This window comes from Cryptomeria japonica, chromosome 10 (genome assembly GCF_030272615.1).
Source record: "Cryptomeria japonica chromosome 10, Sugi_1.0, whole genome shotgun sequence".
Taxonomy (NCBI): Eukaryota; Viridiplantae; Streptophyta; class Pinopsida; order Cupressales; family Cupressaceae; genus Cryptomeria; species Cryptomeria japonica.
The window spans coordinates 354,083,895-354,096,559 of NC_081414.1; the positions used below are offsets into that span (position 1 = coordinate 354,083,895).

Here is a 12,665-nt window from a genome sequence, read left to right on the forward strand (position 1 = left end):
TCCACGCATGGTTTACATATGTATTTACATGTGCTTACATATTGTAATTTAACCTAATTTTTGGAAGTTTCTCCTTGTGATATTACTCCATGTTTATGTGTTAATCTTGTAGTTGATAGAGCATTTTCAAGTTGTTATTATGTACTAATGTACTGCTTGACTAGAGTTATTTAATAGTATGGAACAACCCTCTCATACAATGGCTACATTTTTTCATCATTTTGTCATATGCCAAAAAAAAAATTGTATAAAATATCAGTTACTTTTTGCTAACCACATGGAAATATTTTAGTTGTTATGATTCGAAACTTTATGGTTAAATTAGTTACTTGGATTTAGCTCTTGACATTGAAAAAGCATTTGATAATAATAGGTTGTGGAGTTATTTTTTTACTGAATTGGAAGCTCTTGAAACATACAAGTTCCTTTATTAAGCCGAGAGGCTTCTACAATGGCAACAAATTTATGCGTCAACATTTGGGGGTTTTCAATTATTTTGATGGTCATTTGGTTTTCAATTATTTAAGACTGAAAATAATAATTAATTAATATACAATGTAAAATAATTGATAGATTAATAGATTTGATTTTCAAAACGGTTATGAGATAGTTTCACTTGATTCGATAATTAAAAATTGCAAAAACGATAATGCACCATTCTTCGAATTGTAATCGTGTCATTGGCAAAAGTAATTTCCAGATAGAGAAGGGATCGGTTGTGCAGTTTCAATGTGAGATAGAGGTATGTGATATTGTTTTATAGATTTCATATTGTTTTCATATTGTAGGTTTGTTGAATATGAATTAACGAGTCTATTTTATTTGAGAATAATTGAAGAATCATCATATAATATTCAACTTTTGGAAAGCTACCTGGATTTGTTCTTCATTGCATGTACACAATCATTGAAACTTCGTTTTGTTTTCATTGTCGATATCTCCTATATGATTTTCTGTAAAAATACACTATTTTAGTAAATAATTTTGGGTGATTGAAAAGGTTATTAAATAATTAGGATCGGAAAAGAGATATATCATGTATGATCTGAACAATTAGATTTAAATTGTGTTCTTTTATTATATAATAAATATGATGTTTTAGGGATTTTAATCAAACATATAAACAATTAGAACGTCTAATTCCTGAGATAATGATTAATTTATATAAATAATTAATATTTTATACAATCTAAGTAGCTATTCCAATAAAATTCAAATGTTTCCTTGGATTATGTCACTTATCTTTGTAACCCCCTATACTTACATGGGTTCTAATTTTATTGATTTATTCTTAAGGCAAGAACCTCTTGGCTTTGCCCCCTTATGCGTACAAGGTTTGCTCCTTCGTTATCCATTGTTCGTGGGAGCTAGAAACCACGCCCCAGCCTTTGTTATGTTAAGCGTGCAGGAAGCATCCAACTTCCCAACCAATCAAAGACGTTTTCACTTAATTTTTATTATTATATTATATAGTTTTGTTGGCAATTGATTCTAGGTTCATTTTGTTGGATTTGGTTCATATAGTAAAGTTATTTGGATGACTAATGTGGTACATGAAATTTAATGTTTTCAAATAATGCTTTTGATAATAGGGTTTTGCCCAACTTTTATAGGTATATATTGTAATTTTTATTCAGTTGTTTATACAAAGTTATTTTAAAATATATGATTACCATATTAACTTCTTATTATTGAGTAAAATCCATTGCTAAATGTAAAATAGAATTAGTTCACTTAGAAAGAAATGAATTTTCATTAGTAACAATAATCTTAGCCCTAAACCTAAGTGGACATGAAACAAAATTCAAACCTAACTCCAAACCAAATTCAACCCTAACCCTAATAGAAACCCAAATTCAAACCTAACTCTTAATGTTTTGAAATAATGCTTTTGATAATAGGGTTTTGTCCAACTTTTATAGGTATATATTGCAATGTTCATTCAATTGTTTATTATTTTTTTATGTTTATCATTTGGTTCATGTGATATATAGCAATGTTCAATCAGTTGTTTATTATTTTTTTAATTATGTCCCTTATCTTTGTAAACAGTAACAATAATCCTAACCCTAAACCAAGTTGAAGACTAACCATAAACCTAATTACATTAAACAGTAAACAGTAACAACCATTTCATTTTTATTTTATTTTTTATATCTATATCATTAGTCATATTCACAGAGAGAAAAGTTTGATGAAATTGTTTTGGATGATAAGTTTGCTTCCTCTACACCTGCTAATGAGGCTTCTCTTTTTGTATTGGAGGTATAGTTTGTTAATAATTTATGTCGATTAAAGATTGTGCATGGAGTGCAACACAAAAATTCTACATTTTTGCATAAAACAAAGGATGGAGAATTTTGGACACTTTTTAGATAGTTCAAATGAAAAAAATTAAATTAAATTAAAAAATTATTAATGGTCTATTAAGGAGCTAATCAAATTAATTGTAAATCAAAATAGTATTCTATTTACAATTTGACAAGTCTTATATGATTGATACTTCTTACATATTAATTTAAAATAAAGTTGAAGGCGAGGATGCATTATTATTATAATAACATTATAAAAGACTATACTTATTTTAATAATCATTACTTCAATTCTCAAATTAATAGTAATCTTAATTGTAACCCTAACCCATTTTCTAACTAAAACTAATTTTAACCCTAAGCTTGATTCTAAAATTAATAATAGTAATTCTAACTGAAATCCTAACCTTGATACTCACACTAATATGTAAAAATCCATAATGTTTAAGAAAGTAAAAAGAGAAATGTAATCATTTTATTTAAATGATTATCAAAATAGAATTTAAATATGTGATTATCAAAATTAAATTAATTTAATTGTATATAAGGTTTAATGGTTTGGAAGACACCACTTATTATATTATACCAAGATTTTAGTCTTTATACTTAATTCAAAATTTAAACCCCATACCTAATCTCATGTATTATCATAGACTTAGTTGAAACCCCATACCTAAACCCAAACATTATCTAATCATAGTTCAAATGAAAAAAAATAAAATAAAAATAAAAATCATTAACCCTTTCCCTAACTTCAATTGTCAAATTAATAGTAATGCTAATTGAATTATAATTCTAACCTTGTTTTTTCTTTCAACCGGTAAGGCTTGAACCTTGATGGCAAGAACAACAACACAACAACTTAACCCTCGCAACATGCCACTATTGGCAATTCTAACATTTTTTAAACCCTAGCCATAAATCAAGGATTTTTCCTATAGGGGTTCACCCCATAGCGCAACGGTACTGCTGCGAGCCTCCCTCAATGGAGGTCGTGAGTTCGATGCACGGGGCTTGGCCCCTCTCTGCCCCCGTCGTTTCACATCGTCTGTCATTATACCAGTCTGCTAACTTGGTAGACAAAGGTTTGCTTTGGTCGAAGAGGTAGTTCGTTGTTGGTGCATGCTGAGGAGTGATTGATAAATTTGGAGTGTGCTCTTGGTCCCCCTGATGCTCGTTGGTTGATTGCCCTTTGTTCGTTGGCTAGGAAATTGACAGTTGTGCTCTCAGGCTGTGTAGGATGCTTCAAAGAGGATGCCTTGGCCCTCGATTCAGAAATGAGGTCATCCTTGTGCTCATTGGTTCATAGCTCCAGTCAAAAGCGCTTGCTAAAAAAAAAAACCTATAACCCTTATTAAACCCTAACCCTAGATGAACCCTACATCTAACCCTAACTTATCCCAAAAACTAACTAAACCCTAACCCTAATTAACCTAAACATTATCAAATCATAATTGAACCTAACCCTAACCATAAAAAGAGGATGCAAAATTTTAGGGACTTTTTAGATAGTTCAAATGAAAAAAATTAAATTAAATTATAAAGGTTAGCATAAAACATAATAAATCTATTCTTAATTCTAAAATCAAGATTAACATTATGAAAGACTATACTTATTTTAATAATAATTATATTATAACCCTTTTAATAACTTCAATTCTCAAATTAATAGTAATCATAATTGTAACCGTAACCCCAATTATAACTAAAACTAATTGAACCCCAATCCTGACCTAACCTTAACATTAGCCCTAACTATGCTTGATACATAATGCTAATTGAATTATAACTCTAACCTTTTTTTAACCCTAGCCAAAAATCAAAGATTTTTCCTATAACCCTTATTAAACTCTAACCTAACTCTTACAAAGTACTATTTGTAACCCTAACCCTAAATGAACCCTACATCTAACCCTAACTTATCCCTGAAACTAATTAAACCCTAACCCGAACCCTAATTAAACCTGAACCATTCTTATATCATAACCTAACCCTAATTGAACATTAATTTCAATTTTATTAAACCCTACATCGTAGCTTAATAAGTTGAGAGATATCCTTCTTGAGGCCTATTGCACTTTAAGCTTGACACTTGAAATTGAACCCTAGCCCTATGTTCACTAAATCAAATCAAACCCAAATTATAAATATAATTGAACTAAATCATAACCTTAAACTAAATCAAATCCTTACCCTAACACTAAAGCAAATTGAAGCAAGATCGTAAACCTAATTGAACCCTAACCCTAATACTAAACAACGTTAAACCCTAACCCTAACCCTAACCCTCCAATATAAACCTTAACCCTTAAGCCTAACCCCAAACCTCCAATATAAACCCTAACCCTAACCATGATGTAAATCCAAACCCTAGACATTAACTTAACCCTAACCATAATCCTAACCCTAACCCTTAACCCTAGGAATAATCCTAACCATATCCCTAAATCCTAAGTGTAACCACAATCTTAACCCTAACCATGATGTAAATGAAAACCCTAACCATTAACCTAACCCTAAAAGTGATACGAACCATAACTATAACCCTGACTCTAACCCTTAACCCTAATTCTAACCCTATGATATAAACCCTAACCCTACACATAATCCTAACCATAACCATAAATCCTAAGCCTAAACAAAATCCTAACCCTAACCCTAACGTGACCCTGACCCTAACCATTAACCTAACCCTAACAATGACGTAAAATCTATCTATAATCCTAACCCTAACCCTAACCCTATGATATAAACCATAACACTAGACATAACCCTAATAATAATTATAAATATTAAGCCTAACCACAATCTTACACTTAACCAAACCCTAACCATTAACCTAATCCTAACAATGATGTAAACCCTAACTGTAATCCTAATTCTAACCCTAACCCTGTGACATAAACCCTAAGCCTAGACATAAAACTAACCATAATCGTAAATCCTAATCCTAACCACAACCTTAACCCTAACCCTAATCATGATGTAAATCCAAACCCTAACAATTAACTTAACCCTAACAATGATGTAAACCCTAACTATAACCCTAACTATCTATAAATTATTTTTATCACCTCAAAATTTGGTCACTAAATTAAACTACACTAGCTCTTAGAATTAACCTAATTAATTGAACTGTAACTCTAAACCAAATTAAACCCTAACCATAATAGAAAACCAAAATGAACCCTATTCCTTATTGAATTAGGCCTACTATTTTGAACCAAATCAAATCCTAACCCTAATAGCAACCCAAAACGAACCCTAATCCTTATTGAATTAGGCCTACTATTTTGAACCAAATCAAATCCTAACCCTAATAGAAACCAAAATGAACCCTAATCCTTATTGAATTAGGCCTACTATTTTGAACCGAATCAAATCCTAACCCTAATAGTAAACCAAAATGAACCCTAATCCTTATTGATTTAGGGCTACCATTTTGATCCCAATCTAACTATAATTCTAAATCTAGAATTGAACCAAATGGAATCCCAAATCTAACACTGCACCAATCCAAAATATATAACTATTTAAAATTATTTTATGTCATGCGTTTAATTAATTCTAGATTAGAATTGAACCAAATGGAATCCCAAATCTAACACTGTACCAATCCAAAATATATAACTATTTAAAATTATTTTATGTCATGTCTTCGATTAAACGTTGTGACTGCTACTAGCTTATATATATTTAATAATATATATAGAATAAGCCAAGAGATATCCTTCTCGAGGCGCCTATTGTAAACTCTTGAAACATACAAGTGCCTTTATATGTGTTCCATTATATGGATTTACATTGAAACATACAAGTGCTCTTGAAACATACAAGTGCCTTTATATGTGTTCCATTATATGGATTTACATTGTAACAATTGTGTGAATAGTCTCCTCGTGGCCTAAGTTTTAAGCCACCTCTTGGCCCTAGAAGACGGTTGCACTTGCATGATACAAATTCACATTTGGAAGTATGGTGTTATAAATGTGTAATCAAGATTTATAACTTTATTTAAAACTAATATTTAATTATTTCAATTTAGCAATTAAATTCATATCACAATGATGGTTTTGTAAGTTATTATCAAAATGTATGATTTTGTAGATGTGAAAAAATATTAATAATGTCAAATTGTGTCTTCTTATGATTGAATTTGCAAATTTGATGGATCCATATAATACACTATTTTGGCACATTCAAAATTTGTAATTTCTCTAAATTTGATGTAACCATATAATAGGCTATTTTGAAACATTCAAAATTTGTAATTTCTCTAATTTCGTATAAAACAAAATTCTCTATTAAACACTCACACAAAATTTGTAATTTCTCTAAATTTGATGTAATCATATAATAGGCTATTTTGAAACATTCAAAATTTGTAATTTCTCTAATTTCGTATAAAACAAAATTCCCTATTAAACACACACACATTAAAAAATTGAACAACACAAATTCATGTTTATGGAAAATATGGTGTTACAATGTTTTTAATCAAAATCTATAATTTTACTTAAATGATATTTTATTATTTCAATTTAACAATTTTAATGCTTTTAAACTTGTTGAATTCTCTAAATGCTATAATTTAATTCAAATTAAATGAATTAAAAACAATTGTAAACATATAAAAACAAGAGCTGCAATGCAACTGGAGTCCCTGCCATTGGCTGGGGATTGGAAATTTTTAGCAATGCTGGAGCGGCGGAGCAAGGGAGTGCAGGAGTTTTTGCACATTTTCAATTAGCTTTGTCTTGTGCTGTATAATTTTAATAAGATCCATGTTTCTCCTGATTCAAGATAGACCACTTTTAAATGTCATAAACATCTTAGGTATAGCCCTATTATGTCGGGCTACACACTTACCATGGAATCCATGGCAGTGGAACAGTGAATGGTAATGATAATATGGGTTGTTTAAGACAGTGCCACTAAAATGAAGAGGTATGGTTGTTGATTCATCTACTCCAATGGTAGCCCTGATGTGAGAAATATGAGATAAGAAGCTCAAGCTGCTAGCTCAATTCCAGCTAGCATGTGCACTTGTTATACTTTTTATGTATTTCCAAATGAAATTTCTATGGCTGCTATTAATGTTTAAAAAACCATAGTCTATGTTCTAGTTATCAATTGTGAAATTTCAAATCACCGCCATGAACGCCAGCATTATATTTTTGGCTATGAAAATTGTTGGCAATGGACTGGGGACAATTTTTTTTATGCTCCCAAAACTCAAATAGACTACCTTTAGTAGCCATCTGAATTTTTGTTGGAAAACGACCTTGTTTTCTGTTCATGCTTGCAAGACAAGCAAAACAGCCTATTATGGAAAGGTGATGTTGTAATTTCTCTGTTATACTAATATGCATTGACTCTTATTACCTTGTTATAAATAATTGATTGTGGGCTATGAAAGTTACTTGGGTCAAAGGTTTCATATTAATTGTCATTTTACTAACTTTTTTGTGTGAAGTCTACAACTTGATTGAATTCAATATTAGTTGAATAAGTTTTCAATAAGGATTGTGGAGAAATTCCACATAACAGGAGAAATTCCACATAGCAAGAGAAAATCACCTCAATTTTACGTATTAAGATTAATAACTATGTATACTTGACGGCTGAATATACCTTTCTTAATCTTATGCAGACACTATCACTAGAAAAGAATATAACATAAGAGGTTTAAAATAGCTGTCTCTTAGCTTTACAAACTCAATTATAAAGTTCCTGTTTTGATGAGGACAACTCTTAAAAAGAAAGTTTTGACTTTGTTACATATCATCTATAATCATTCAAGTTTCAAGAATATGAGTCTATCGAAAATCAAGATCCTCTGATACTGATAAATTCAATAAAAATATATTAGTTGCTGATCTACATCTAAAATTTAAAAACTAATCAAATGGAACTGACTTACTGAAAAACTGAAAATTTGATCCTCTGATCCTCTCCATGTGATTCAAGTTTCAAGAATATATCACTAGAGAATATGTTCTAAAGTGTTGCTGAATGCAAGTTTCACTGCTGCTAGTGTTGATGATATACCATAAATGTTTTCAAATCTAACATTACCGATTTGAACTGCAGAGGTCTGAAAGTACAATACAGACAATTCAGCTAGACAGAAAGGAATTACAGCAAGTGAAGCTTGACATTCCTGATTTGTGCAAGGAATTGGTGTCAAACTTCCACAGTAGTATTGATCAATTATAATTGGGTTGTTCACATATACCATTCCAACATTCTTAAACTTTATATGGCTTATAGTGCCTGGACCACCCTATTAGACAATCATAGGGACCATCACAATTAAATAGATGTGTATTAGGTTATGACTATAAAGTGCCTGCATGTTTTGATTCGTGCTCCATTCATTGTTCTGTCAACTTAGCGCCCTCTACTGTTTCATTAGAAACATTGGCTACTGAGTTGGATTTCCTTAAGCTTCCAAACTGCAAGGCAAGATAGACAATGCCGATTTGTAAATAGAAGGAAAATTGTATGCCATGACTTTTTCTGCAAAAGATAAGATTGCCTATTATCTCTTATACAATTTTTTAGTGAAAATAAAATTCTTTGTTTTGAAATGAAACAATTAGATTGTAGAATCTTAAAAAAATAAAAGAATAAAGATATGACTATTCATTCCACACGTAGCAGCATTATGGATTGGATTATATGTAATAAATAATTTATATATTGAGTGAAAATAAAATTTTATATTTTGAAATGAAACAATCAGATTTTAGAATCTAAAAATAAATAAAAGAATCAAGATATGACCATTCATTCCACAAACCATGGCAGCATTATGAATTGGATTATAAGTAGTAAATAATTTATTTATTGAGTGAAAATAAAATTCTATATTTTGAAATGAAATTATTAGATTTTAGAATCTAAAAAAAAATTAAAGTATAAACATATGACTATTCATTTTGGGTATTATGGATTGGATTATATATAATAAATAATTAATTTGTTTTTAACTATTTATTCTCCTTTAATGCCCTGTTTTAATGTTTATTACTCTGTTGTTCTGTTTTATTGGACTAAACATTTACATTTTTAAAATAAACTACAAAAATGAATTTTCTGAGCTATTAGATATAGAATATGAATCAATATAAATCAACACCCAAAAATTATTACATTTTTAATAAATCAAATTAAGAAAATACTCCCCAAAAAAATAATTCACATGCACCAAAAGCTACCTTATACCAAGGCCTAGACCGTATGCGAAATTCCTTCTCCTGCTTTGTCAGACAATGAAATACTCTACAGCCTTCATTATTAGGACAATTTGTATATGACAGATGAAAGATAAACCTGCACTAATAATGCTGTCAGTTACTCTAAAAAATTTAGAGTTGCCTAAAAAATTTAGAGTTGCCCAACTCAATTACATCAGTGTTTCGATTGTCTTCAGGTGAGCTAATTTTGATGGCATGGGCTGTAATACTTTGTATGTATTGTTTAGTTATTTAAAATAGAAATAAAACAGAGAACAATAATCAAGAAAACTGAACGAACAAAAATAAAACCAGAACAATCATTGAGCTTCATGCTCTGCTAATTTGCTTAATAAAAGCTGAAAGAACAGGATGGAGTCAGAATAGCATTTGCCCATTCCATTCCAATGAATTGTAGGTGTATCGGATCAAAATGCATGTTGAAAAAGCTTTCAAGCAAATGCAACTGGGAGGTGTTAGGCCAAACTACATAACTTTTGCCAATGTTAATAATATAAGGCAGCCTGTTCATATAAACTGCGGTGGAGGTGATATGTGCTATTCAGAATCCAGATAGGGATCTAACTGTGCACTTGTTCTGAGCACTAGTAAACCAGAAACAGTAGTTCCATGTAGTCGCAATTGCCCTGGTAAACATGTATCCAAAATGTGCAAGCATAGACAAGGCTTCATCTAATATCACCACTCCGGGAAGTGGAATGGTCTTAGAGAATGCCAAATACGAAATCAAAAAGTCTGAGAATAGGCATGATGAAGAGACTGGGCAGGCCTACGCTAGGGAGAGAAAGTAACCCCTGCGAATAGTAGGTGGAAAGAGCTAAGAATAAGCTTTTCTTCTTGATGCGCTGGCGAGATATACAAACAGAGAAAGGGAATTCAGAGACTGCACAAATGTGAGGAGAGGCGTGGAAATACTGAGTGTGCGTATGCAGAGAAGAAAGGCGAGTTGAAGTGAAGGAAGCAGAACATTGTTTGTGCGAGGCCACACGTAGGGCATACTACAGGAACTGCTCCTTTCAATGGCTGTCAAAGAGCTTAATGTGTAGGGGAATGGGTATATGGTTGCGATAAGAGTGTGAAACCAGACTTGCTTGGGCAGTGAAGCTGCGTAAGAGGCATATCTGCAGTCAAGAACCATTGAAAACAGAGCAAAAGGAAGAACACAAGCACAACAGAGCATCATAGAAAGTGGAAGAGGCATTGCTGAATTGGTCACTAGATTTGGAATTAGGTCCAGACAATTTAAATAAAGCCTAAATCTTTTATCACTAATAAATTGTGTTTTGCTCGAATTGATAAAAGAATTAGAAAATTGCTGCAACTTACTAGTTTTAATAACCTGTAAATTGAACTGCATTGGGTACCATATAGCTTGTATTAATAGACAAATGTATGGGGATAAATTCATGAAGCAGAAGCCGGGAGTAAGAACGACAATTAACAAAATACTTTAACAAAAAGAGAAAATGATGGGTAAATGCAGAAGTTAGCAATAATAGCATATTACCGTGAGATAAAAAAAAAATAAAGGGGCATCACATTTCACAATGAGAAAGAGAATTTGCAATGCCATTATAGGGCTAAAGTGCACCCATGTGGATATATTTGCCGCAGCATTCTTAACTGCTCCATCCATTTTCGAACAGAAGCTAGATCAGCACAGGATGTTGACATTGATATCTCTGTTAAACGTGTATGCAAAATGTGGAAGAACAAACAAGGCACGTTTAATGTTGCAAGACTGCCACCTCTGCTGGCTCTCTTTCCAGAACATAGATTAAAGGCAGTGACTAAAAATTATAACTACCATAAATTAAAATCTTCTAATGATGGAACCTACAAATCTAACGGATCCATATTATACACTATTTTGAACAGTCAAATTTTATAAAATCTTTGATTTTCCACATATAAAATTGTCTACAAAAGAACACTCGCACCTTACAAATTTTACACAAGATTTGAATTTGCACAATGAGTTTTGCAATACTGAACTTCCAAAAATCATAATAAATATGACGCACAAGGGTATACACAGACTATTCCGCATCATAGCCCAAGCTATTCACCGACACAATTCATCCTAAATACATGGAAACAATTCACAGCACTCTAATCTCATCTTGTTCTTGAAAAGCATTGAAGCAACGAACACAAAGAATATGCAATCACATTCGCAAATCTCTATGCAGGTAGCACTTTCTCCATCAATTCAAGAATCCTACCATGAAGCTCTCAAATTCAGAATAACTAATAGTAAACATTAAATAACAGTAACTGATGTATAACATAAATAATATATTTTCCCATAAGAATAATGCCCTATTAATGCAACGCAAAAGTCAATGCAAGAACCTAAAATAATCTACTACAATGATCTCACAACAAAATTGCGGCCATTTAACGATTTCATAACAGTTTGGATTACAGAAGAGACAAGTGTGTAAAATTAAACCGCCATTCCTTAAACATCATCTATCAAATATCAACGCATTGAGGGCAGATGTCCGAGAGCAAGACCAGTAAAAATCATCTCCAAGAGTCGAGCAACAAAAACCAATAATCAGTGGTGTGAAAACACACCGTTAAAATAGAGGAAAAAAACAAACAGATCTAAGCCCTCTCGCCTCTGATGCGGCGAGCGAGCTGAATATCCTTGGGCATGATAGTAACCCTCTTGGCATGAATGGCGCACAAGTTTGTATCCTCAAAAAGCCCTACCAGATACGCCTCTGAGGCCTCCTGCAATGCCGAAACGGCAGAGCTCTGGAAGCGCAGATCCGTCTTAAAGTCCTGTGCAATCTCTCTAACAAGCCTCTGGAATGGTAGCTTCCTTATGAGCAGCTCTGTACTCTTCTGATACTTGCGGATCTCTCGAAGAGCAACTGTTCCGGGCCTGAATCGATGAGGCTTCTTCACTCCACCTGTGGCAGGGGCGCTCTTTCTCGCAGCCTTTGTTGCCAGCTGCTTGCGAGGAGCTTTCCCTCCAGTCGACTTCCTTGCGGTTTGCTTTGTACGCGCCATTGATATTCCTGCGAAATACAGACAGTTTCCTCTGATGCAAATATGAACGATTGGTATGTTATTGAAG

General features: G+C 32.2%; 1 protein-coding gene across 1 annotated transcript; it reads right to left on the reverse strand.

The window, feature by feature from the left end:
• Positions 1–11,953: 11,953 nt before the first annotated feature.
• LOC131051689 (histone H3.2) lies at positions 11,954–12,662 on the reverse strand. Its single transcript, XM_057986289.2, has one exon. The coding sequence runs from the start codon at positions 12,596–12,598 to the stop codon at positions 12,188–12,190; it is 411 nt and encodes a 136-aa protein (XP_057842272.1). The 5' UTR covers positions 12,599–12,662; the 3' UTR covers positions 11,954–12,187.
• Positions 12,663–12,665: the final 3 nt, after the last annotated feature.

What these genes read in the sequence shown, in the direction of transcription:
- LOC131051689 (XM_057986289.2), bottom strand. Translation starts at nt 12,598, where the DNA reads ATGGCGCGTACAAAGCAAACCGCAAGGAAGTCGACTGGAGGGAAAGCT.